Consider the following 26,582-nt stretch of genomic DNA (forward strand, 5'->3'; position numbering starts at 1 on the left):
TGTTATCTATATTAAACCAATTGGTTCACATTAAGTGTTGGCAGATTTAAAACAAAAGCAGAAGATAAGTAAAGGCAGCAATGAGTATGAGAAGATGCATCGTGTGCCTAGGGAAAATTTCCAAACTTTAAAATGACCAACGGCAAATACATTTGTTGACCTTTCAGACACTTTTTCTGCAGTTTCACCTGAGTATTTATAATGTCTGCGGGGAACGAAGGTAAAAACAGGGAACTGAAGACTCTGCATGCAGTAAATGCCACAAATTACATGAAACACTACAATCTGCAGCACTATTTGTGGTTATTTTTAGATAACGATGTGCCTAGAGGGAAGCATACTCTGTATACCTGCCGATATACACCAATACACCTCTCGCAAATAGGACACAAATTCTAACACAATGGACTGAATCACCTGTATTTGTCACATGCTAGATCATTTATGCTTGAATGCTGAAAACACTTCTAATGAAGGCAAAATATTTAATTTGTTGATTTGATGTGATCTATAAGGTCTCCGAGTACTTGCGAGTTGTGGTCCTGGACAATTCCGAAAAGATTTGCAAATTAAAAAAAAGAAAATGTTGCTTTCAGTGAGAGGATGGCAATATAATCCATGACTGATATCACGCACTTATTAAAATGGTTTGAATAGCTGTGAAGACTTCCACTGAACCTTTTAAAACTGGGACGAACGACGCTGTCCTATCCAGCAAAAAGCTATTTACTGTCTGACTGCATTGACGATGAGAAAAATAAAAACAACTTTGTTGCTGCCATGAGAGTAAGCAAATTACACCTACCGCCATGCAGTACAAATGATCATTAGCACTGTAATTACTGGGAGGCCATCATGTTTGAAATTCATCAGTAGAAGTAGATTGCCAGTAAGTACTCGTGCAAGTACAGGAAAATGCATCACAGGGGGATTAGGTGGTGGGATAATATTCTCCGTGCTAGAACAAGGCGATACCCCCTCAACTAGCACTTAATGGAAATCACAACATGTATTCTGTTTTTCGGCTTACAAGCAAATTTTAAATACACCATTCCAAAATAATCAACTTTTTTAGTGTGTTTGGATATTTACAACATAATACCCATAATACCCCATAATAATGTGCTTTTTATAATCGCTCATTAATCGCTTTGCTATTGATTTCTTCATGAACTCAAGAGCTGTACCACATCTACAAGTGCTACAACATGTTTTGTTCTCATCTACTTAAACAAACAGCAACCAGTGACACAGTGAGGAGGCAATCAACAGCTTAAACAAATAGATCAGAAGCATGGATCACACCTCTGCCATACAGCGAGTTCTGCTATAATTGTGTAACACAACATATCAAAGAGAGAGAGCTCTGACTACATCAATATACATATTATATTTGTTGTACTATTTAAAGATAATCATTTTGTCCCAATTTAGGCCCGACTACAGTCAGAGTATAATGAATGTCGTGATACTACATAATGGCGGTGACAGCAAAGACCCATAAGGACAATTTATTCTTGTGAGTGACTGTTAGTGTTAAATTGGTCTAAATGTCATAACAAAGTGTATATTGCGCCACACTAAAAAGCTCTGCAGGCCAGCTGAGACATCTCCTTTCCATGACCTCATTTTGTTTGGTTTCTTGCGGGAGGCCTGGTGTGGTTTGTTGACCTAATTTCGACGTGGCACACGTTCACCGACGGACCGGCGTGCACCAACTACAGCGGGTTACTTAAGAAGGATAGGGCTCGTCCTCTGGGAGCACTGATACTCCTGGTTTTCCCTCTCAAGTGAGAACAAATGGGACTGGTGCCATTAGCGGTGCAGCAAATATAGAGGTCGCCCCTAATGTGTTGCTGCATGGATGAGAAATTTCCAACCTGGGTCCCTGTGAAAGTGAGAAAAACCAAAAGAGCCACTTAAAAAGACTGTTTTTCATTGGGTCAATGCTCCCAAGCAACTAATAAGACAGCAATTCCCCATCACCCAGTGAGAGCAGGACCTGGAATATGAATATAAACAGATGCTTTTGGAGGGTTTCTTCTGAGCTCTGCAGTGGCACTAGAAGCAACATGTATTGATGATACGTCAAAGTGAAAGGAGGAGGTGGTACTTTAACACAAAATGTTTTGTTTTTTTTCACTCTGAAACTGAGCCCTGTATGGTAAGGAAAACCTATTTATAGTCAGACTGAAACATTACCCTGATCCGACCACTACCAATGAAAGAATTGTTCTTTCTCGGGTTATGAGCAAAAAATGTGTTAAATGTAATAAACCATTACATCATTACTAGGTTAAAACCGTAATAATCCAGCACATAAACGAGGATATTCAGGCTATGTGTTCCTGTCATGTAGTTCTGACTGCACATGAAAGATCACTGGATCCTCCTCATGCATGTGTCATTTTCTTAAAGGAACTACAGGATATGACAGACAGTTCCTGAATGTTTTGTGTGTGCATAGGGTTTCTCAGTCTAATAACATGATTTTGATGTGTATCAGTGACTCTTAAATTGCCTGTAGGTTTGCATGTGCGTGCCTGTGACTGTCTCCGTGTTTGCACTGTGATGTCCATTATTGTACATCGTCAGCTGGGATCATTCCCAGTGCTGTGTGACCCTGAGTTGAATAAAGTAGAATATAAAAAGGGTGTATGGAGTAATGGATGCATGGAATAAAAAGAAAATCTATCAATATAAGAGTTTGGAAGGAAAAAAAATCTATAGTGGCATACAATGTGTGAGTTTTCCCCATATTCTGGTACATTTTAACAATATCAAGTGTCTACTATCACCATACTTTGATAACATCATTAAAAAAAAAAGATATGGAACCAGTAAGATAAATGTAAACGTTTGTCCTTCCTCCTTTCTTCTGGATTTTTTAGGGTCTGTAATAAGCTGTCGTCCTGTTCAGCTTTATCAGAACAGCTGCAGCAGACTCGCCTCTGTTCAACACACTTCTGCTGGTGTCTCCAAGGAACAGGTTCTCATTCGGTTGCAGCCTGCCGGCTTTCAACTGTGAAACACAACTTTTCTCTGCCATTTCAGACCCTGTTTCCACCTTCAGCCATCTGTCTCTGCGACACCGTGTGTACTGTGCTTATCTAGTACTTCCACTGTTTCTCCCCCTAATTACTCTCGCCATTCTCGTCCGTCTCTTCTATTGTCTCAAATGTCTTTCATCAAGTCTTTTATTCTCCACTTTCCACCATCTATCTGCTCACAGACGTCCCCCTAGGTTGCAGCGGTCAGCACTGTGGTAATGTTTCTTCCAGTCTCACAGTATCAAACTCCATTCACTGGTCTCACAGGCTCCACTGTAGGGTATTGGCACAGGCGGGGAAAAAAAGCTCAGAACAAGAAAACAGAGTGTTCAATTCAAACGGCAACAGCATTAAAAGCCCCCTCGAAAGCCGAAAACACTCTCACAAAGCCTCCCACCATGTGATTTGTATTTTAGCCAGATTCTGGCCATCATACTCTTCCATCTTCACATCACCACAACTTGTGCTTTGGCCTATCCAGTTCATTTTGTGTGGGTTTTTTTTTTCCTCTTCCCCTAATGAGATCCTGCTTCAGGGAAAAGCTTTCTATTTGCGTGGTAGTGTATATCAGAGTACAGGACAGATAGTGGAAGCACACCAACCAGCCGGCTGTATATCACACATTACCAGGCTTGTGAATTGATTTCCTAATGAAGCTGCATTGTTCAATTATTAATTCTGATGTGAAGTGCAACGCTATAACACACACTCTTAAAAGGGCTACAGTGGCTCCTGCAAAATAAATATACCATCTTGAAAGGTGAATCAATATCAATCTATTACTTTACTACATAACTGGAATTCATTTAAAATCTTGTTCTCAGTAAAGCCATGAATGTAAAATACCTCATTGGCACGTAAGTGCTTTTACATGGCTTCCTACAAAGCAAACATGAAACCAAATACAAGTGCAAGTAAAGTAATCAAACATGGTGAAATTATCACGCAACCTGAATTTATTCAGTAATTGTATTATTAAATATTTTTTATTATTTCTTCATAAAGCACTGTGAACTGCCTTGTGTCCGAGCAGTGCTATATATGTAAATAAACCCGCCTTGCACAGGTTAAAATCCAGGCCAAAGCTTTAATGTGTGAGGTTTGCATGTCCTTACTGTGCCTGAGTATATTTTATTTTGGTTCATTGACGACCAAGATGTAAGAGGTGCTTGTTGATTAATTAGTGACTCTAAATTGTCTCTTTGTGCTCATTCTGCAATTGACTGGTGACTTATCCTGCTTGCCCTCTGCCTGATATACAATGTTTGGCTTGGAAGATAGATGGATGGACTTTCATTTTAATTAACTGCTTGTTAGTCCTTTATTCAGGTCTAATCGTTAATCGTGGGGCTATTATGTATTTATTTGCACAGCCATTAACAATTAGCAGAGTATGGCTGACGAAAAGGTAGGGAACATAAAATTGTGCAGTTGCCAGTTAAGTAGCAGTTTCATCAAATTCAGTGCAATACAAGGAGCACCGCAATCCGCCTGCAAATCTGCCACAAAATAAAAATGCAAAATGAAATATAAACTTTAAAAACATACATCACAAAGGACATCCATCACACCAAGGTCACTTGGATATTTGTCTGTTTGGTTACTGTTACATATCTCACAAAACCCAATATTTTATATGTATAATTGTGCTCTATATAGTTGAGGCTCCATCAAGCAATAACCACCAACTGCACCTCTTCTTTGTATACTTGTACTGAGAAGCCACAACACCAACTGCTAAAATTGCCGCATTATGACAGTTTTACTGCAGATGAAGTTTAAATGCTGGTTGCCTGCCATTGTTGCCTTTGGTAAGTGATTTATCCCAACAGCTGCTCCTGTTGGAGGGACAATAAAACACTGCTTATATGTGGCTGTAATGACAATGTATTAAAGTGTGGAGTACGGCTTTGGAAAAGTTCATTTTTCAAAATACAGAATCTAGATTGTATTAGTTAGAGATTACTGAGAGATAAATCTACTCAGAGCAAGTCTGTAATTACAGTTAGCTGGATTTTCTTCCTTCATTTTAATTAAGCCAATCCGGCAGCGAGGAAATGCTCGACAGGTCCAGTAGGGAACCTCTGCTGGCTGCTTAGCTGTTACCTGACAAAGGAAGAGGGTATAAATGAGACTGTGACAGGGACAGGTGTGCTAAAGCCGAGTGGCAGAGACACAAGAAAGTCATTTGTGCCCCGCAGCAGCCAAAGGCTTACGAGGTTTCACTGTGCTGGTATCAATCAGAGGGGCCTATTTATAGAGGGCCCAGGCCACTGCTGGAATACAAACATGACACTGAAGTAGGTTACCAACAGCAAACCATTGTATCAACAGCAGGCATAACATTTTTTGTTTTCTTTTTAAATGATGGATGTGCAGGTAGAAGAAGGTTGCCAGGTGGATTTATGCAGAAGATGATTAATAATGCAAAATTCAGAAAACTTTATGGGTAGTCAAATTAACAGTGAAAGACTCAATTTTTTATTATGCTGCACTCAATAAAGATGTTTTGCCAAAACTGTTAAATCATTGTATTTTTATGATTCCTACATTAAACCAACTTTTACATAGTTTTTTTGGTGTATAAAATGGGAAAAAGTCATAAATCAGCACACCGAGCAACTGCCTGGTGAAGCAACTTTGAAGGACTTTGCAGCTGCAACACTGGAAATTCCAAGATTCAGATCAATTCACTCCGTTTATCCATATTGAATTGAAAGAAGAGAAAAATGATGGTGTGGGTGGAGTAGCGGTCAGTGAGGAGGTTCATATTTGAGGATGAAGATGCAGTTTCCAGCTATACACTTCAATAATTAATCCATGAAAAAGGCACTTTCATAACCAAATTGTAGAAGTTCTTTTTGTAGAGAAGGAAAGATTTCAAACTTGGAGAAAACGCTTGCGATATCAATAATCATTGACGACATATCAGCTTTGGAAATCAAGTTTTTCATTTATATCACACTGCATAAAGATTTTTTAGGAAGATTTGGGCACTATGGGGTCAGGGTGAAGTTTTAATGAATGACTTGGTGCACGAGATTCATGCATCTCCGTTTGTGGTTTTCCCTCACAACCAAAGGCTATCGGGTCAAAGGAAGAACACCAGCATGTGCTAAGACATGCATCTTTTATGATGTATAGAATGAGTTGCACCTATAGCTTGGACAAAAGGAGCCAGCTTGGTTACAGCCACGATGGGTGCACGGCCACGTGTCGAGCCACCCGACATCTCAGTTGGCTGGATCCAATTGAGGAGATGGAGTTTCAGAGCTATTGTCAGTCAACAGCTACTTTAAGACGTTTTACAAACAACATGGTTCGCTGAGGTCGCCTATTCTCCCACTAATCCCAGGCTGTTAGCTCCTAATCCCTGTTTATCAACCAGGGGGGGTTTGCAAGTTTTTGTCCGAGACCGAGGAGGAGAGTGGCCGGCTCACTGTTGTGCGACACAATGGAAAGTGCTTCCTGAATCGTGTTTAAAGTTTAAACTGCATTGTACTTTTCCAGAGCAGGTAGTGTTTGTGCTGATTCTCTGCGTTTCAAATCAGATAAAAACACGGCAACAGGCGGAGTTACAGAAGGTCTTCTCCCTGGAGGATGACGTACAAAACATTGTGTCCAGCACTATAGAACACAGCTGCTTCTGAAAATGAAATATACACGGGAATACAACAATGCAGAAACTGCATTTTAACAGATAGGCTATCGTTTTCTCGTAGCTCATTTGTTGTAAACAGCATGTAGCATTTTCTCTCTGGCTGTCACAAGTGGTGGCTCGCACGAGGAATAAGATTAATGTCAGGGGAAAGGTATAGCAGTTGGATCCCCTCCATTCACTCTCCAGCAGCCATTTTCACAACATATGAATCAAATGGATGACGACAGTAGGACATGCATGCGTCGCAGCCAGCCGGCGGTCCCCGGGCGATCGCTCCTTTGTTTCCCCCTCCTCTCCTCCAAACGGAGAGGCTGCATGCTGCCTCAACTTCCCTTCTAATCCATCACCGCCTTTTCCCATTTCCACCTTAGTTCTACAGAGGCCTGCACTCTGACCAAGTGGGAAAAAGAGATTAAAATGGAAACAGAGTTGGCTTTACCAAACGGACACTTTGCCTGAAGCTGCTTTGCCGATTTGTGATTTCTCATAGACTCTTACTCACTGCATCAGTGGACAGAATTGGACTCATCAAGGACGCACACACCAGGACTCTCCCGTGCATCATAATACTGGTGACTGGTGTCATTACCACGAGGTGCCAGGGTCTGTTAAGCACTGCGTCCCACCACTGTGTGCTGGATGTGGCATCACACTGCGAACAAACTCTCTGTGATTCATTTTATCTTCGGGAGGAGAAGCGGTGGGATTTGCAGTTAAAAAAAAGAAAGTTCGCAATGCAGTTTAATACGTGCGGAGTGAGAAAGAAAATGTATTTGTCTGATAGCAAAAGTGAATTGGGGAAGAAATGCAAGGACCTCTCGAGGATTCATTACCACAGACCCGTCCGGCGCAGAGGTAAATCAATTTGGCCACTTGTGTGGTCTCTGAAGGACATGACCCTGAAATATATTCTCAAGGTGGAGGGATTCAGCTACATATGAATTCAGAGGGAAGTCTATAGAGAGCACTCCAACATGGAAGTGGAGATACTATTTATAACTACCAAGAGTGCAAGTGGCAAGTCTTAAGCTGTGTTGATATGACAGAGATATGTGAATGGAGTGGCATTATACTGGTGAAATTACTAAAATAGTTTCCATGCATGTGTTTGCTTTTGAAAAAAGGCAAATAAAATTAAACAATCCAACTCGTTGAGCATCCTTTTTCATCCCTCCCTACCATCATATTTCAGCATTGTGTCATACCACAGTCAAGAAAGAGCTGCATGTTGGCTACACTTGGGTGCATTTGGGGCAACTGAATTACTGCTGCAGTGCAGACATTCGAAGAATTTATGACACTATCACTACCTTTTTAAAGTCATGTGGTGCTTTTAGGGGGGGGGGGGGGGGATTATCCTGCAGGGTTATGCTGCGATATATTGGAGCGTATTAGTGTTGCCAGTGAACACACTTGTGTATGCAACGGTCAAATTTAATTAGGATATAACTGGGTAAACAACTGCAGTGAAGTATTACCAAGAATGCACACTGGTCATCATCATTGGAGTTGTATTTTTATTTCCTGCAGGCATACAAATTCATCTCTGTAGTAACATTATCCTGGCCAAATTAAATGACTCATTTACATTACTGCACTTTGAATAAATTGGTGAAATCTAATTATATTTTCAAAGCACTGCTGATAAACAGCATTGCTTGCAGCAAAACTATAGATCATATTGGGCATTAAGTTAGTTTATAGCTTGCTGCCCTCTACTGGCTGTAAGCAGATGGCGCAATGACTGATTTATACATGGGTATCTGAAACAAAAACCAAAAACATGAGGAGTGATTAGTCAAAAAACTATTTAAAGTTTGAGAGTCCTCACAAACACTGGAGAGAGTGGAGCATATACCACCAAATAATAAATCACTGTAAAAGGCTTCCTGTGCATCAGTACAACTTTTGAAAACATCACTGTTTATAAGATGATAAATGCTTTTCTGTAGAATTGTTTGTTAAAATGCATTTGGTCTTTCAGAAAGTTTGATCAGGGCTCCCAGAATCATAAAGATGCCAAACGACTTGTATTTTATCAATCATTTCAAAAAGGCTTGAAAAAGATTTTGTGCAGTGTAGCTTTCCAAACACAATACATTTTTTTAAGTCACATGTAGCTATTTTTATATTGAGTGTAACATTACTGTTGTCTCTCGAATGCAATTTCTTTAGTTATTTCACCTTTGTCTCTTTTTTTGTTAGTATTTTTATGCCATAATAACAATTCCTAGTGCTGTAATGTCCATCTATGTGTCTCTAAAGCACTTGTTGTGACCCATGAACAGGATAGAGACATTTCAAGACATGGATTCTATATTCACTCCCTAAGAGTGTGAAGCAATTGTCCTGTTTAAATGAGTCATGGAGTCAGCAGGGATTTCTAAAACACGTCTGTTGGAAAGAGACAACATGGGGCTTGTGTATTTGTAGAAACATCCTTTTTTTTTAGGATGCTCATTTTCTGGAGACTGCCTTAACATTTAGAGGGTTCTATTGCCAACTGGCAGGTTTATAGTGTGATCATCCACATGCTAGAGAGTTATTCTGGGCAACACAAGGATAATAATATTTGTTTTCTTTTTCCTTGTAGGCGTTTTAGTGATTACATAGTGTAATAGCAAAAACAACCAAAAACAGAGACACATTGTAGTTTAAAACAGTGTTTCTGTTTTTACTTGTGATAAAAAAAAAGATCCACCATGTAAGTCAGATGTTAAAACAAAAAAAAAAAAGAATTTAAATTGAAGAGAAATACAGAATGCTCTGGGACAGGAGGTTTATGACTAAAGAAAAAGAGACCAGCATAGTGAATTAAACTGTAATCTCAATGGATCTGATAGAAACACCTGGGTCCTGTGCGGCTCCAGCTGTGCTCGCCAGCATTCATAATATAGCAAATGGATTCAAATGACAACTGCACAGGTCCATGCAGAAACACAGACAGCTAAGACAAAAAAACAGTAAGATTTGGAAGCTGCATCTGCATCAACACGGTTTATTTCTTATGAAAAAGTGAATATTTATGAATTTCTTTTATTTATGACAATAAGTGTTGTTTTGTAGACCTGCTGCTGTTGTTGTTTTTAGTTTAGTTTAGTGTTTTTTTACCCTGCAGAAAAAGAATCTGTGCTGCAGCTGTCATTTAGGAATCCCTACAGTGAAATTCATGACTCTTTAATAGCACGTTAAATCATACTGAACCACTACACATTTATCTTAACAACTGACAAGCCATACCAGTGAGTGAGAGCACATGTCAATGACATAAATCTTTTTACAGTAATGTCAGTAAGACATGGGGATTGAGAAGAGCAACTGATAAAGAGGAAAATCTCCACAAAAATCTGCCTCAAATATCATGTTGAAATGTTATGTTCAGTGTGACTATAGACATACTCAGCTTAAAATTGGACGTGAAGATATCCCAAACTAAAAAAGAGAAGGCAAGTTATAAACTCACAGTTGAGTGTGGTTCATGCTAAGAGGTGACATAATGGCCTTTACCAGTGGCAGATCGGTGCTGCCTCTGTCTTTACAGCCTGTTCCAATGGATCAAACATGCGGCTGTAAATCTGCTTCTATAGAGCTATAGGGCCACCGTGACTCTATAACCTGAGAAGTAATCAATACCGATCCTGGGTTCAAAGTGGATTAATTTACAGAGGCTGTCGACTGTGAATAACTGTGCAATGTGTTCTGATCCTTTTTCATTCCAGTAAAACCATAAATTTTTTTGTGTTCATACTCGGTGAAATCATGTCTGATCAATAGCATGTTGATGTGTTTTAATGCAGTCGACGGATGAGCAGCTTGTGGATACTCAGGATGCTTTTACTTCAGGTCTTGTTTGTGAAAAGTCAGACAGAGTGGAGTCAATATATGCATAATGTTACAGTAAAAACAAACCCAAATATATATTTTTTAACCAGTTTAAAATTTTTATGATGTTGTTACAAAACAATACCAATTGCACTTCTTCCGTACATGCTAAATACACCCTATGTGTTTAATGTAATGATTAATTACAGTTAATTTCATCAAAATGTTTGACTATTCAGTTAATTTATGCATGATTTTTACTTCTATGCATTTTTATCACATCTCATTCTAAACATTTTTAGTCATGAATGAGAGGCAATTAATCAAAAGTACAACAGCCTTGCAATAAATTACCCTGATACTGTCGGTCTGGAGGTGTAAATCTGTGTTTTTGTACCTTTGGGATTTGGCGAGGCCCAGGTGATGATGCGCCGCACCAGGCAGCAGTTCAGGAGCACTTTCTTGGAGAACCCGTGGTCTTTACGGAAATGCTGCAGGTCTTGCCTCCACTGGTTCCTCTTGCTTGGCGAACACATGGCTCACTAATGTGAAGTACATTGGTCATTGTTATTAACGAGGACAGTATATAATTAACAGGTCCAATTTCTGTGTGCAAGTATGAAGCAGAAGCCCAAACGCACCATGTTGTCAACAAGCAGTACATATGCATCTTAAAAAGCAGAGGATGTTATTATTAGCCTCATAATTCAAATGATGACCCTCTGACTGCCTCTGATAAAGAGTCAAACAAATAGCAACAGTCACTGCAGCGTGCAAAACAACCCATCACAAGTTGAGGCAACACACCTGAGAGCATATACTAATTTGAAAGATGTTCTGCCCCGCGTTATGCACGGCCGTAATGAAATGTAAAACACTGCAATGTGCCCTTTTGGAACCACAGAATGCCAGTCTTATGTGTCCTGAGCAAGAAACCAAAAAGATATTCAAGCAGCTATGCAAGGTTTGGAGGTGATAAACGTAAACAAACCAAGATAGTCTGAATGCAAATGAGCTATAATGATCCTCTGTATACAATTTGCCTAATAGACTTTTAAATTGCTACATCAGATAAATGTGAATGCGTGTGGATCGTGATACAGGAGTAGAACAGAGAATCTTTACATAAAACAAATATGAGTGAATAATAGCCCCACAAGAGTCAGACTAAAGGTTACAACCCATTTCAAGAGCAGAAGTTTCAGACATCAATAGATCACATATTCACTTAATTTTTCTCACTACAGGTATTTTTAGGCCCATCAATTTAAGCCCTCCAATGCAAAAAAAACAAACAAACATGCAACCTACTGTCTGATCCGACCATCAAATGTGTCTGTGGACATCATCTTACCTTGCAGGTTAAAGCACAATGTGCAAGCGCTCTCTCTCTCTCTCTGCTTCCTCAGGCTGCAAGCGATCCTCAGGTTTCACACAAGCACTTTCCCTTTCCTGAGCTGATCAACAGAGTGTGAAAGGGGGGTGGAAGGAGGAGGAGAAAGAAGAGGAGAGCGAGGACCGCTCTGTGGAGCAGAGCCGCTGAATGAATGGGAGAGAGCGAAAGAAGGAAAGAAAGAGAGGATTGCAAGAAGACACTGTGGCTTTTGCTGAGTTTGAAGATGATTCAGGTGTGTTTTAGAGCAGAGCCAAAGTTAGCATGATTATTTGACCACCTCAATATGCCCCCGATCACCTTTATTTAAAGATTTATCAATATTTGATTAGAACTCTTGCTAATGTAATGTACCAGTCATATAAAAGCAAACTGTCATCTTCTTGGGGTAAAAGTGGTCTTCTATTTGCAATTCTTATAATTTAATTGGTCAACCCAATACAGAATAGGGTTAAAACTAAGAATTGCATGATGTATTTGTTAATGTGGCAAAAAAAGGACAAATGCATTATTATTATTATTATTATCATCACTGGTCCAAACTTTGGACTCTGAATAGGAAAGTGTATACAAGAAAGGTCCTTTAAAAACTAATTTCGTTAAAGACAATATTCATCACAGTGCCTCTATTACCCCAATGGCTGTACTCAGGCTTAAGTTAATTTGTTAACCTAACGCAAGGTGTGAATTTTTAGTCAGAAGTCGGCACTAAAGCGCTTTTACGTATTTTAAAATATAGAGTAAATGTCCTATATTTCCATTATGTCTCTGGTCACTGGCCAAGTGGGCTTCTGTTTGAATGCAGTTAAGATTCACTTTGGCACAGTGATAGATGGTCATATTTAAGGGGAGACAGTAAAGCTGAATCTAATTGCCTCCCGTGAGATGATGTCCCGCACTTGAGAGGAGAGAGGAGGACCCTGAACAGAGAAGTGGGAATAAAGCCACGCTTTCACAGCATGGCACACGTTCAGACCTGAAAGCAGCCGGCGGATTGGTCGTCACGTTACAACATGTAATGCATGTGTGGATTTAAGTTCTGTTGCAACATGTGTTAGGCGAGTCAATCCTGAGGGAGAGGGCTTGACAGCTTTGTCCCCAATATTAAATAATGTATACTTCAGGAAGCTGCTGATATTCAAGACCACTGCTCATTGTTATTTAAGACCACCTCAGTTAAGTAGGAGGAAACTGTACAACAAAAATATGTTGCTGACATTCATCAGAGATGTCATTATTGAACTACCTGCACTTTATGCCTGGATTTCCATAATATAAAGCTCTTGGTGCACTGCTGACAGACATAAACTTTACATCACTTGTGAAATGAAGGATCTGAGACTTGCAGTCAAATTCTACAGGTTCAACTCACTGTTCATTGATCAGTCACGTTCAACCTTTCACGCACTTCCACACCAGTGCTGATGGCTGCCAGGTAAGGTGCTCACACACCTTTGAGTACAACATGGGGTTTTACTGTATTGGCCTAAGGCTACTCCATCTTGGCACAGCAAGGTCTAAAAGCCAAACTACTCCCAAAGATGTCAATTATGTGTATTTATTTAAAGAATGAAGAAAAAAACAAGTTCATAATACACATAAAAGGCTATACGATACATCCCATAACTCATAACTAGACTAATCTGAACATAAGCGTTTGACAGGAGGAGCATTACTTCCATCTTATCTCGGAAACAATCATCTGTCTTGCACAAGCCAGCCAGTGAATATTACTGAAATACAATCCACATGCATTAGCCGTTTAGGTGCTCTGCGGTTTGTGTCAAAGACATAAGACTGGACTTAGGGATCCTTAACACATTTACATCTTCACTGCTTCTCTAATACAGGCAAAGTTGTATCAGAAGTAATTCCAGAAAAATGTTTGCAAAATCTGAGCTACATACAGATGCGTTTGTGGATGAAATGGTAAAATACTTTGTTGTGTTAAGTATGACTTTTTAAAATGATCTGATCTGCTTTGCAAAAGCACAAGAACATTTTAAAAATGTATATAATTTGTACCATTGGCAACAACACACAAGATTAGCCTGTCTTAAAAGTAAAATAAGACAATAAGAAACATCTTTAAAATACAAATGGCAGAGAAAAAAAAAGTTCCAGCTTAAAATAAAAGCATAAGGTACATTTAACCAATGTTAATATAAATCAAAAGCGTAAAATCATCTCCAATTGCAGAGAAAAGTTACAAACAAGAGAACTCTGCTGAGCAACCAGAGGGCATGATAGACAACTAATCAAACACAGAACTCCAGAGAAAAAAAAGTTAGAATAGAGGGTATAAATGTTGAAGGAGTTAAAGAAATATCAGTCTGGGAGTGGTGATTGATCACAAGATCTGCTCGAAACGTCACATTAAACGCGCTTCAAAATAACCAGAAGTATTTCAGTCCTCAGCAAACAAACAAAAATAACAGAGCACTGCATATTCTATATTGTTCACTTATTTTGCCATATTTGAGTTACTCTGTGGAAGTTTGGAGAAACGGCTACAAATCCTCACTGTGACTGTTGTGCACACTCCAGAAAAGAGCCACCAGACTAGTTCATACGGCTTCCAGCACCACAGTAATGCCTTATTTATAAGATTCCAGTCGACCAAAACTCCAGGTTGTAGTAGATTTCGAAACAGCTAAATAATGTATAAATCTAGAAACAAATAACTAAAATACAACATACAGAAGGTTTTCACTGGTAGAGAGGGGGTTATGACTAAAGGGTGAAACTTAACTTAACTGAAGCAAGAGTGCACAAACTAGAATGAGAAAAATGTGCATCTTAGTCTGTGGAGTGAGAGTTTCGAATAAACTCAGTGAAGTCAGTTAGAATGGTGCATAAGTGTGTGACTGCATAATTAAATGAGGAGGGTGGGAGCACTGTCTGAATTCATGTGTATAAGGATATGAAGGTACAACTACACAATTTGTTATTTCAAAAAAATACACACAAACACACACACACACGTCCAAAGAAGACAGTATATTGTTTCATGTCCAGCAGGCGGACAGCCTGAGGGAGGAAGATTTCTCTCATTCTCTCCGTGTTTGACTTCAGGCAGTGGTAACATTTCCCAGACGGCAGAGGAGAAAGTAGTCTGTGGCTGGAGTGGGTGGGCTCGCTCGCAATCTCCCTCCCTCACCAACATCATCTGTTGGAAATGTCCTGCAGGTTGGGGAGGATGGCATGCGCTCCACCAAGCGGACCCCCCTCTCCTTAAGGGCAAGGAGTCCTGCTGGGTGCTGCTGCACATCCAGGTGATGATACTCCCAGGCAAAGCAATGTCAATGGTACAGGTGCAAAAGTTCCTGAGCACCTTGAGAGGGAGCTTAAAGTCCATCAGGCGTCTGAGTGGTAGAGACGCTGTTGAGGTTTCTTTACCAGGGAGTTGATTGTGTGATTTCGACATCCAGGTATTTCAAGCTCTCCACTTTCTCAATCTCGGTCCAGCCGATCTTAAATGGGTGGTCTGCCCTCGCATGCTTCTGCCTGTAATCCACAATCAGCTCCTTGGTCTTGCTGACGCTCAGGAGGAGGCTATTGTTCCTCCACCAGTCCTCCAGGTGCGTGATCTTCATCAGGTCCTCCTTCTCATTGCTGTTGGAGATAAAAACCCAATACTGCTATGTCGTCAGCAAACTTAGTGATGGTCAGATGTGGACACAGTAATAAGTGCACAGTGAGGACAGCAGATAGCTCAGCACTTAGCAGATGTTCGGTGCATGAGGGGGAGATGTGATTTCCGACTCGAGCTACTGGTTCGGCTGAAATAGCCCTAAAAAGGTTATGATTTCATTGGAGTACAATGAGCATTGGAAGATGCCTGGTTTGAAGTTAACCTGGCTGGAGTTTGCATGTTCTCCATGAATGCATGGGTTTTCTTCCCACAGTCTAAAAACATGCTCCCGACGTTATTGTGACTTGAAAACTGCTGGAAGGTGTGATGGACTGATATCTGCTCAGGGTGTAATCTGCCTTCCCCGTGCAAAGCTGGATTATGAATTGATAGGCGAATGGAAGATAGACTCTAATACTCACATCAGAGCCAATCAGTGTGCCAATGTGAGCTCAGCACAGAGAAGACAAACCAAGCAGACTATAAGAAGAGACTTTTCTATTTCTTCCTTTTACCACAGACACTTTAAAGACTCTGATGCATCAAATTTCACCCGATAAGTTTCACCTCAGTTTCTTTCACTTGGCAAATGATGAGACCGTCTACTGGCAGATTATCCAATGTCTTCAGAGCAATGCTTTCTTTACGGAAACTGCTCACCTTTTAAGTGTGGTTGCTCGAGTGACTTTGAAAAAGTCAGTTGAATATTAAAAACCCTGCGGTCCCTTGCTACACAATGATGGAAGATGCACATTCAGGACTACAGGGTTCACTTGAGCCAAGCCCTGCATTTCCATAAAACCTTGCAAAGGTATGCAATAGCCCATTACAAAAGCGATTACCCATACTAAACGAGGCGGCCGCTCAGAAACATAACAGTGAATCAGCTGTCTGATCTTTTTTTTTTCTTCCTTTTTCTTAATGTTCTCCATGACATCACTCAACACAAATCTCTGCTTAAGCGTAATATAAATACAGTTTGCAGAAACTGAATGTTCCTTCTAAAAGTTTAATTTCGTGGAAAACAAAACATTTCCTAAAGCCATCCTTTCATTCTTACACACAGGAATTGTAATGCACTCTCTATAGATCCCGTTTGCAGTAAATATTCCTGGATGAGATGGAAAAGGTTTTATAATATGTGCATTAGTTTATCTTTCTGTTTTGCATTGCAGCACTCTTTCATACAGTGACCTCACAGATATCTCCTTCAACAAGTGTAGAAATGCAAAAATAAATAAATAGGAGGGCAAATATTCACTGATGCAACTATTCAAAATATTGAATAGTTGCATCATCTTTGTGCGCATAGTAGTTATAATGGTAAGAGGGCATACACAACAGCAGCAGTCGCTGCAGAGCCCCTCGAAAATTGCTGTCACAAGTTGGATCCATAAACCAGAGCGCTCATTATTCTCTGCTGCAATAGTTTGAAATGAGCTGCTACTTTCTACGCAATCTTTCCTTCCCAGCTCCGATGTCACGGTGGTCAGAACCCCTGAAGTTTAGAGTTACCGTGTCGGGTGGTAGTCACAGCCAGACCAGACAGACACCCTGAGCAGTGAGCATCCAGGGAGGCTGTCTTCCTCCCTCTCTCCCTCGTATGCACGCACACAAACAAAAACACACATTCTGCTTCACAATTTCACACGCACACCCACAGTGACCTTGTCCTCCAAAGTGGTAGCTAAAATTAGCAGAATGCATGATGGAGACAGCCCTATGGATTAAACAAACTGCAATGCAGTATTTAAGGATGCGAGGAGGCGGCTCACTATGTATCAGTATATCACAGATCTACTTTCTTCTTACTCCTGAAACATGAGAGCTCCATAATGCTTTCTTTGCAGAAACAATTGTTGTTCCTTATTTACTTAAGCTGACCTGAAATCAATACAATCGCCCCTCCAACCAGAGCCGAGTAACGCGATAAGGGGGAGAATGCACAAACGGCAAGAAAGCCAAGATCACTCTCGCGTTTACTGAAATAAAAAAGTATACGGCTGTGAACCGTGAGCAAAAGGCAGGAAGCCATGTTCCTCCTGCACTAAAGGAAAATCACATGATGTGATCAAGTGGAAACCCGCAGTGATTTTCATATGCAATTGACATCATTTGATTAATTGTGATAGGGATTAAAAATAAATAACGCGTTACTTTATTAAACAAAAGATTACAGAATCTTACAGACTCTGCACAGGAAAAGACAAATTCCTACACTTTTTACTTTGCAATGAATGAATACCAGCTGCATAATTGCAGATTCTCTTCATCCAAATGTTGATGAGCTCACTCATTCATTCAAACCTTGCCACCATAAAACTGGTTAAATTAAGCCAAATTACAAGTTAATTTTACTGGCTGGGAATGTGAAAGTGAGCCCTCGTGTAGCAGCAGCTCCTATCCAACACATCAGCTCTACCGTCTGGCTTCGTCCATCACCTGTTGATCACATTATCTGTAATAATTATTACCATGTAACAAACTTAAATCTGTCCAGGACAGAAAGTGAAGGTTACGCAATTCAGAATGTGGGATTTCCAGTGGCAGCATTTTATCGTCCGTCTGCCTTTCTTGTTGCTTTTGCGGTGCAGTCAGAGTGTAAATACCCTTACACTGAGAGAAGCTTCTTTATCTAGTGAAGATGTCATGTTGACCCATTATGCAACTGGTTAATTTATATTAACAACTCAACTGCTCTGGCGTCAAAGGCTAATTGAAAAATAAAAAAAGCACTCCCAATACCCACCTAACAATTTTGCTGATGCAATTATCTGTCAATCACAGCATTAACTCATTATCCCACTCCAATTACACAACAGTCCGAGTAAGTAATTATTCCATAAATAAGGCTTCAGCACTTTTCTTTTTTTTTTTCCGTGGGTAACCGGCTAAGCTCTTGGGAGAAGGCAACTCAGCATAATGAAAATGAATCTTGCGGACAGTCCATCAGTTCACATTTGCCTGGTGTCTCTCACGCTCGCTCCCACTTCCACTTGGTAAATGGAGTGTGACATTAAGGCGCATGTAGCAGCCACTTTTAGCGACGAAAAAACATTTAACATGAGGAAGGTATGAGAAAGTGAATACACAACCCACGGCGCTAAGAGAAAAGCGCACACACGGACACGGGCACACACCTCTGAATTTGCACAAACACAAACCTTTTATCACATCCCCGCCCTCTGTGGGTGTGTGTAGTTTTCTCAAAGTGTTGGAATGCGTCCATAAATTATTCAGCCGCAGCGCCTGCTATCTCAAGATAACAGCGGGTCTTTATCGGTCAGCGTGTACAGAGACGCCGCGCGGGTGACTATACAAGCGTCTGGTGGGATTTGAGGCACGTTCTGTGTAAGGATGCGTGTCACTGTGGCAGTCAAGCATACAAAGGAATATAGCCTATCTACAGGTTTACCTTGTAAGGTCACTTTCATTTTCTCGGGGGATACTCTTGATTTTCAGCTCATCAAACAAGGGGCAATTTGGGTTCCACCACATTACGAATACAGGCTTACAAAGATGTTCCAAGCGGTTTATACTCCTTTGAAGTGGCCGGGGGCAGCGCATTGGAATAAGATGTGGCCACATTGATGAACCAACTCACACACTTCAGCAATCAGCCAAAAGATGTGGAAAATATTGGATACGGGAGATTCTGAAAGTGGTTTTAAGTTGCCAAAATTACTTTAAACTTAATAATTGTCTGTGCACACAATTATTTATATATACGGGATACCACACCTGCAAATATGTATACAGTGAAACATAAAGCAGCAGCTATCATAAAAGAAAACAATAAGCACACATTTTACATAACTTTTGGGGATGGTCATTAAAAATTACCATTTTGAATTGTTATTCAATTGGTTTTACTTCCTGAATCATACTATTTTGACATTTTATGTACAGTACAGTGGAGGAAAATGCTCCTCAAGCAGGTAAACAAAAGAGAGCGGCAGAATCCTGCCCTCAATATATGCACAGATACCGACACTAAATAGCATGCAGCAAGCAGAAAAGGCTTGGCTCAGCAGCTCCTCTGGAGAGTGATTAATCAGGAAAATAACTGGCAATCATTAAATGACATTAACCCTTCAAAACAGGTTTACACCCAGATATATCAGAATAAACCTGGCCTGTATGTTTTCAATGTAAAATATTTAACTCATTAATGTTATTGACTTGCATATTTAGTGTGTCACATTAGACTGTCATGTGATTAATTCTTCCCAATAATGGACTTTATCTTGACAAATATTGTAAATAACAAAATAAAACACCTAGTGGTCTAGTGATGCCGTCTGTTTATAATGATCCAAATTGAAATGCATGATGGAAAAAACAATGTGAGAACATACTGTATTTGTCCCTTACAGCCACTTGGTGTCAGCCTTGCACACTTCACAGACTCCAGCAGCAACACATGGCACTCAAATTCTTTCCATGGTTTTCCAAGGTTGAAAGTTTCTTGATCTAATAATTACTAAACAAAATGGAACGAGCCTTATAACAGTTGTTGTTTCACACAATCTGCTTTTATCTATTCAGTCTATTTCTAGGTCTAACCTAATTATCAAGATGAACATGGGCCTGCATATAGCACAACGTCTGTATCCTTTGGATTTCGTAATCTCCCTTTGGAATGACAGAGATGTTCAATGTTGTATTGTCTATTTTAAGTACTGGCAGTGCCCGGCAGGACCTGGACTTTCGGAGGAGCTGAATCCCAGAATAGGCTTTCGATTTCCCCCGCTGGGACGAGAAGAAAGACAGACGGACCCTCCAGTTGGCGATTCATGCCAGGCCTGCCTCCACATATGGCCCGTATGATGTTCAGCCCTGACACAATTTCATCAAGGAGTCCTTGGGAAAAACTCAGACACATGGCTGGTTCTCTAATATTCATGATGACTACATTTAAATTTTTTAAAAAGGTCATGAAAGCAGAGAATAATGTCAGTGGAGTGAAATGGGACAACGCTGACACAATTTCTGATCAAGTCCTTGTGCTCATTTCTATGACATGTCCAGAAGGGACAATACACGAGCACGAGTTCACACAGATAAGGCTTAAAGTCACAGGGAATCCCAGTTTAAAGAAGCAAAGTAGAATAACTGAATGATCATAGCATGCGTGTGGATAAAACATTCAATCAGATGTTGCATACACATCTTGAAGTTCAAAGACAAGATCATGCATCCCTGGATCCAATCCAGCATGCACCTGTCATCAGCTTAACACAGAGAACTGGTGAAATATAGTGGGAAATGATTGCATATGTTTCGATTTGTAGGCAAGAGAAACTTTACAAGAAGGAACAACAAAGACCTTGAAGTACATTTTTCATGGATTAAAAAGCTGTGAAATCTGATTGAACCCATCTGCTTTGGGCCTTTGAGAAACGTTACAAGGTGTTTCTATTGTTCCCTGGTTTAAATTAAGCCCGTTTCATTATGCGTTTCATGCTTTGTATTGTTATAAATGACTTCTTGCATTGCTCGCATGAGGTTTGTAGCACAGCTGGCCTGTACAACCAATAGAATCTCAGGGATAATAATGCCAACCTTGACCATGCCACATTATAAAGACAACGAAAAAAAAGCGAATTAAATATTAGTGTTAAATATAATGCATGATATTACAAATATGGGAAATTTGTGATGTGTTTAAGAGAAGTTACTGTCGACTGTGGGGGGAAAAAAAAAGTCCAGCAGAGGTGCATTGAGAACTGCTTTTTAAATGCAAGATTAAACTTTTGGCCACAAAAGGGAAGAAATACCCAAGGAAGACAGAGTATTTGACATTTTTTTCACTCGGTGTGACCTTGACACAAACAAAGAGAGACACGTTTGCAAGCTGAAGCCAAGCGTCGACACCCAGTTGGCAGCGTCTGTTTGGCACTCGGTCCAAACAAGTCAAATAGACGGAATCCGTGGCATAAACAAGCCCGTGGGACAAAACACGAAAGACGACCCACTCCTTTCTGCCTTCAGCAGTCATAAATAAGCGTCTTGTGTTTCACCCCAACAGCTCCGTGACCCCACTTTCAGACAACCCTCTCAGTCACTCATCACCGTGTCACTCCACGTCTCCCTCAGTCGGCCCTTCTCCTCACCCCACCCTCGCTTCCGTCGACTTTTCCTATCCTCTTTCTTCTCTGGCCTGTGTCCCAAGGCAGATGGTCCATGCAAGCAGATGCTCCCCACCCTGTGCGCGCGAAGGGAAAACAAAGCCTGGATGGAAAGCAAACAAAATCTGCTGGAAGGTGCTCGGGAGACACGCAGGCAACTTTGTGGTGCAATTAATCCGGGATGTGACCATGTAATGTCGCTTTAAAGGGGACACGCTCATACACAGGTGGTCGACAAAACTGGAAATTGAGAAATCAGGCACCGACCACAGCTCTCTTTTTGATGAAGGGGTGTACGCTTAACTCCACACAGTTGGTATGCCATTAAGACGATCTGAGGCGCCAAATCTGACTGTTTACTGAGTCACACTGTCCCATTTTTAATCTATTTACAGAGTGAATATGAAACAAGGCAAGCGGATTCAAAGCAGAGCGTCGATGCCAACCGTTCACAGATTTATGCCTCTGGTGAGGCGTAAAGTCAGCAGGAGTAAAGTCACACAGTTACGTTTGTAATTTATAAAAAAAAAAAAAAAAAAGTAATCACAACAGGGAGAAGAACACATTGCCAACTTTGTGTTTTTTAAAAAAGCTGCCACTTGCTAAAATGACAGATCTTCAAAAGCAGCATGTGGTCCATTTCAAGGTTTCATTAATTTGCCTTTAAATAGGTTTATTAGCATAATTTTCACATCATACTTTGAAACCGTCGAGCACAATGTAATTTGGTGTAATAACACATCAAGCGAGCAGTCTTCTCCAGAAGCAGAGACAGAGAAGTTTTATGTGTGATCCCGTTAGTGGAGACTGTCAAGTCTTTCCTCTGAAAAGCTGAATCACAACACGCCGCCGCCTGACAGATTTGGAGCAGTTTCTTCAGCGTGCACCTTCACGTTGCTGTGATCTCGGGACCCCTGACTGGCAGACGCTGCAATAACACACAAACACACGGGCGTACTGCATGTGGTCATTTCTCACCTCCGTATGAGCTCAGGGGTAGTAATACAAAACAATAGACTGCAGACACCTGGCTTACTTCCTGGCTTCTGAAATGCTTTGCTTTTGGTATTAAACACACAGATTACTGCCATCATTCTTTTACAGTATAGAAAGTATCATTTAATTCTAACAGACTCTCTCCGTGTGATGTATAAAGAGTTTTCCCCCCACTTCATATTGACTTTATAGTTAATTTTGCAGATCGAAACAATAAATGCACAATGATTTACACAATCAGAGTGACCAAACAATCAAATTCTCCTAATATCGAATATTAAAAATTTATATTTTGTAATCCCTTGCTGAATGGCAGCAGTCTACTAATTTTGGAGTTCATAAGCAAGTACCATCAGAAAATGTAAATCATGAAGCAGGAAAATGTAAATTGGAGAAAAGGAAGCATTGACTGAAGAGCTAAGAGCCTAACAGTAACATTTGTAGTGTTTGTGTGTTTTTTCGGGGCCCAAAGTGAGGCATAATTAGCTATGGAAATTCACACCTACGCAAAATAAAAGAGCATTTTTCACTGAAGGAGCCCACGGAGGGCTCAGTTATTCCTCAACTGTGTGTGAGAGCCTCAGAAGGAGCTAGCCATGGTTCTGAAAAGCAACTCACTCGGAACGATAAACCTTGCGGGTCCGCATTTCATGTCTCGCCTTTGTGAGACGCGAGGATGCTGTACTAAAGGAAAGAAATGTCTCGGGGAGCCATTGGCAGGCGCCGACAGAAGTTATAACGGTGATCTGAGAGAGCTCCCAGGCAGTGATGCAAAGAATCACTGCACCGAGGAGGAAGCAGCTCTTGGGAGGATCAACTCATGGCTGGGTGGCTGTAACATTTTCATGGGTGATTGTTACATTTTAAGATTTCCCTGGGGAAAGACCATGATGTAGGAGCCTGCTGGGGGTACAAGAAAAAAATGGAGGGGGTTAAGAGTGTGACGAGAGAGAAAATGCCCAACGGGAAAAAACAAAAACAAGTGTTATGTTGTTTCCCTGTTCGACAATCAGTGATTAAAACCTTAAGAAATCCCTGCATACGTCAAGACCCCCCAAGTCTAAAAGAAATTCAAAAACACAAGAATGATGTCAAGGAGTGGCAAATACAGCCAAAGGGAAAACAATCTGCAATCTGCAGGGAGTAAATCTAAACTCTTCAGCCAAGCTTATATTCTAAATCGTGCAAAATATTACATCGAAAAGAAGGACAACTGTGACAATCCCATTCACCATCACACTCATAATCTGAATTATTCAAAACCTTTTTCAGGATATTAATGAAACGCATGCAATCAGTTACTTTTCACCAGACAACGTTACTCAAGTATATGCATTTCAGCATTGCTTCCCATCATTCACACCCGCGGGACTATTAAATATTCAGCAGAGGAAGGATTGTTTCACACTCCAAATCTGCTCAAAATGGTAAAAGTATGAGGAACACCTTTAACAAGGGATAATTAGGAGTCAATTAGGTGTGCAAACAAACATTAACCTGAGAGTGGAGAGATGAGCAGCTAACTGCTCCTCTGGCTCCACCAGGCAGCGAGGAGCCTGAGGGGAAACCTATGGACTATAACTGAGTGATCATTATTCTGGATGGCAGCCAAGTACTGGGGGGTGGAGATGGGGGTGGGGGGGTGAAGGAGTACAGCTGTGCCACTGGATGCATAATGTCTCTATCTATTCTTTTTCTTGTTTGTTTGTTAACCCTATGCCCAAGTGCACACATATTTAAATTACATTATCTGAAGATTGCTAGTTGTATGTTATCTAAAGTAACTGTTCTTGGATGCTAAAGCCAAACCCAGATTTAAAGCTGTAAGGGGAAAAATTTATTAAAAAATCATATATCACTGCCCTGCATATGAAAGGTAAAATGAATGATAAAAATGTTTTTTATTTCAAGTCACAATAACTTGATCCATAAGCAAAACTAACTTAAAACTGATTTGCACAAGAGTTGCTATTACAAAACTGTTCAAACATTTGAATATCACCATTGGTAACCCTTTATATGGAAGATATTGAAACACGTTTGAAAATGAACATTTCAAACCTGAGGTTTTGGAAGGGCTTCTTTTTTTCTTCACTTTAGTCTTTAAATATAGTCAAATCTGCCTATTTTTAATAAGGATTCGATCAAATATTTTGTATTATCACTTAATATTTTCATATATTAAAGCTAGTTATATTCAAAACAACAAAACACAGAGATTAAGTGATTATGTTAAGTTTAAATGAACTATAATAGCTTTACTGTCATTATATGTCACATGTATTGCAATTCCAGGTGCTGCTCAATCTGTACTTCAATATAAAGTGTCGTAGTAAAAAGTAGACGAATTGTGCACATACGACAAATTATAAGGGAACATAAGACAGGGTTGCACGTGGTGAAGCCACTTCCAATCTTTATATCAAAGTACACCTCGACTGTATTCAGTTAATGTAAGAAAATCTTAATTTTGGGGGTAAAGTGTGAAGAAATTCTAAAGTCAGTTCTATGGTCAGTTGATCGATTTATGCCTGAAGAGGTTTTGTGTGTGTGTGTGTGTGTGTGTGTGTGTGTGTGTGTGTGTGTGTGTGTGTGTGTGTGTGTGTGTGTGTGTGTGTGTGTGTGTGTGTGTGTGTGTGTGTGTGTGTGTGTGTGTGTGTGTGTGTGTGTATATATAGATATATATAGATATATAGATATGTATCACGCCGCTTTACTGCCACGTGGTTTTACCTGCAAACTTAATGGCCGTTAAACCATGACTTCCCTTAATTAAAAAACAAAACAAAAGAAAATTATTAGAACGCTCAATTACCAATGTACCACTGGACAACTAATATCTGTTTCTTCCAAGAGAAGGCAAAAGTCCAAACATGACAACAATTACCTTGAAAATAAGTAAAAACTACCTTTCTGCAACATGCAAGATAAATAAGTTAATGTTGCCTTTTCAAAGCGGAACACGAGGTTTTAAACATCGACACGAAATTGACCAGATCTAGAAAGGCAACAGGAGATAGTAGTTTAGCAGGTAGAGGATTGTCTACACGCAACATGCCACCGCTGTCCTACCAGCTGAAGACGCAGCCGCGTCCACTCGCGCAGACACGGTGTCCAGACGCTTTGCGTCCATCGTGATCGTGGTCCCGGTCCAGGTCCCGGTCCCGGTCCTGGAGATGAGCTGAAGAGATCCTCCTCGACCTGCACGTCTCGTGCGACTTACTGCTTGCTGCTCCTCCAACTCTCAAGTTTGGCGGCGCTTGAGTGTGAGAGAGAGAAAGTGACAGCGCTGGAAGCATGCTCGTGCACGCCAAGAAGGGCACGCGCATGGGTGGGTGTCGAGTAAGAAATGTCAGTGAAATAAAGTACATGGGGAAAACAGTAAGGCAATGTGTATTTGGTGAGTGTTATATCATTGGTGGTACACTTGTAAATAACATGTATTCTTGATCATGATAAAGAAAAAAGTCTTACATTTTAAATCTTTATTTATTTTAAAATCAAATAACAACTCATCTTTTGTTTTGTTTTTTAAATATCCATTCATTTGATTACCAAGAAGCATTGTTAAATGAAAGAAATAAAGAGAACAAATGACTTTACATTGAAAATGAAAGCTACTACAAAGTTATGGGCTACAACCCTGCTAATACTTCACCTCTTGCTTTAGCATTTCTGTTCAAAATCACATATGTTATACTTTAGCATTTTGTTGACATTTATTTCTGGAGTAAATGCCAGATTTAGAAGTCATGGTTTTTTTTATTGACAAATAGTTGTATAACTTTCTTACACGGGTACTTACTAAGACCTTGATAAAAAAAATTTAAAAAAAAGATGTTGAACGGAGCACACATTTGTGTCTACCATTTTCTAATATGTTTTTGTCTTGTCC

General features: G+C 40.2%; 1 protein-coding gene across 2 annotated transcripts in view; it reads right to left on the reverse strand.

Moving 5' to 3' along the window:
* Window positions 1-25,820, reverse strand: part of kcnip4a (potassium voltage-gated channel interacting protein 4a) — a gene marked incomplete at its 5' end in the record, with an annotated part of 127,419 nt that extends 101,599 nt beyond the window's left edge. Inside the window, one exon of one of the 2 annotated variants that reach the window (XM_080519463.1) lies at window positions 25,760-25,820. In XM_080519463.1, coding sequence (XP_080375589.1) covers window positions 25,760-25,820 — 61 coding nt within the window. Of the gene's footprint in view, window positions 1-10,930; window positions 11,070-25,759 lie in introns of those variants that run through there. The other variant, XM_080519462.1, reaches the window with a different exon arrangement.
* Between the last annotated feature and the right edge of the window lie 762 nt (window positions 25,821-26,582).

This window comes from Blennius ocellaris, assembly GCF_963422515.1.
Source record: "Blennius ocellaris genome assembly, chromosome: 23".
In the NCBI taxonomy this organism is placed as follows: domain Eukaryota; kingdom Metazoa; phylum Chordata; class Actinopteri; order Blenniiformes; family Blenniidae; genus Blennius; species Blennius ocellaris.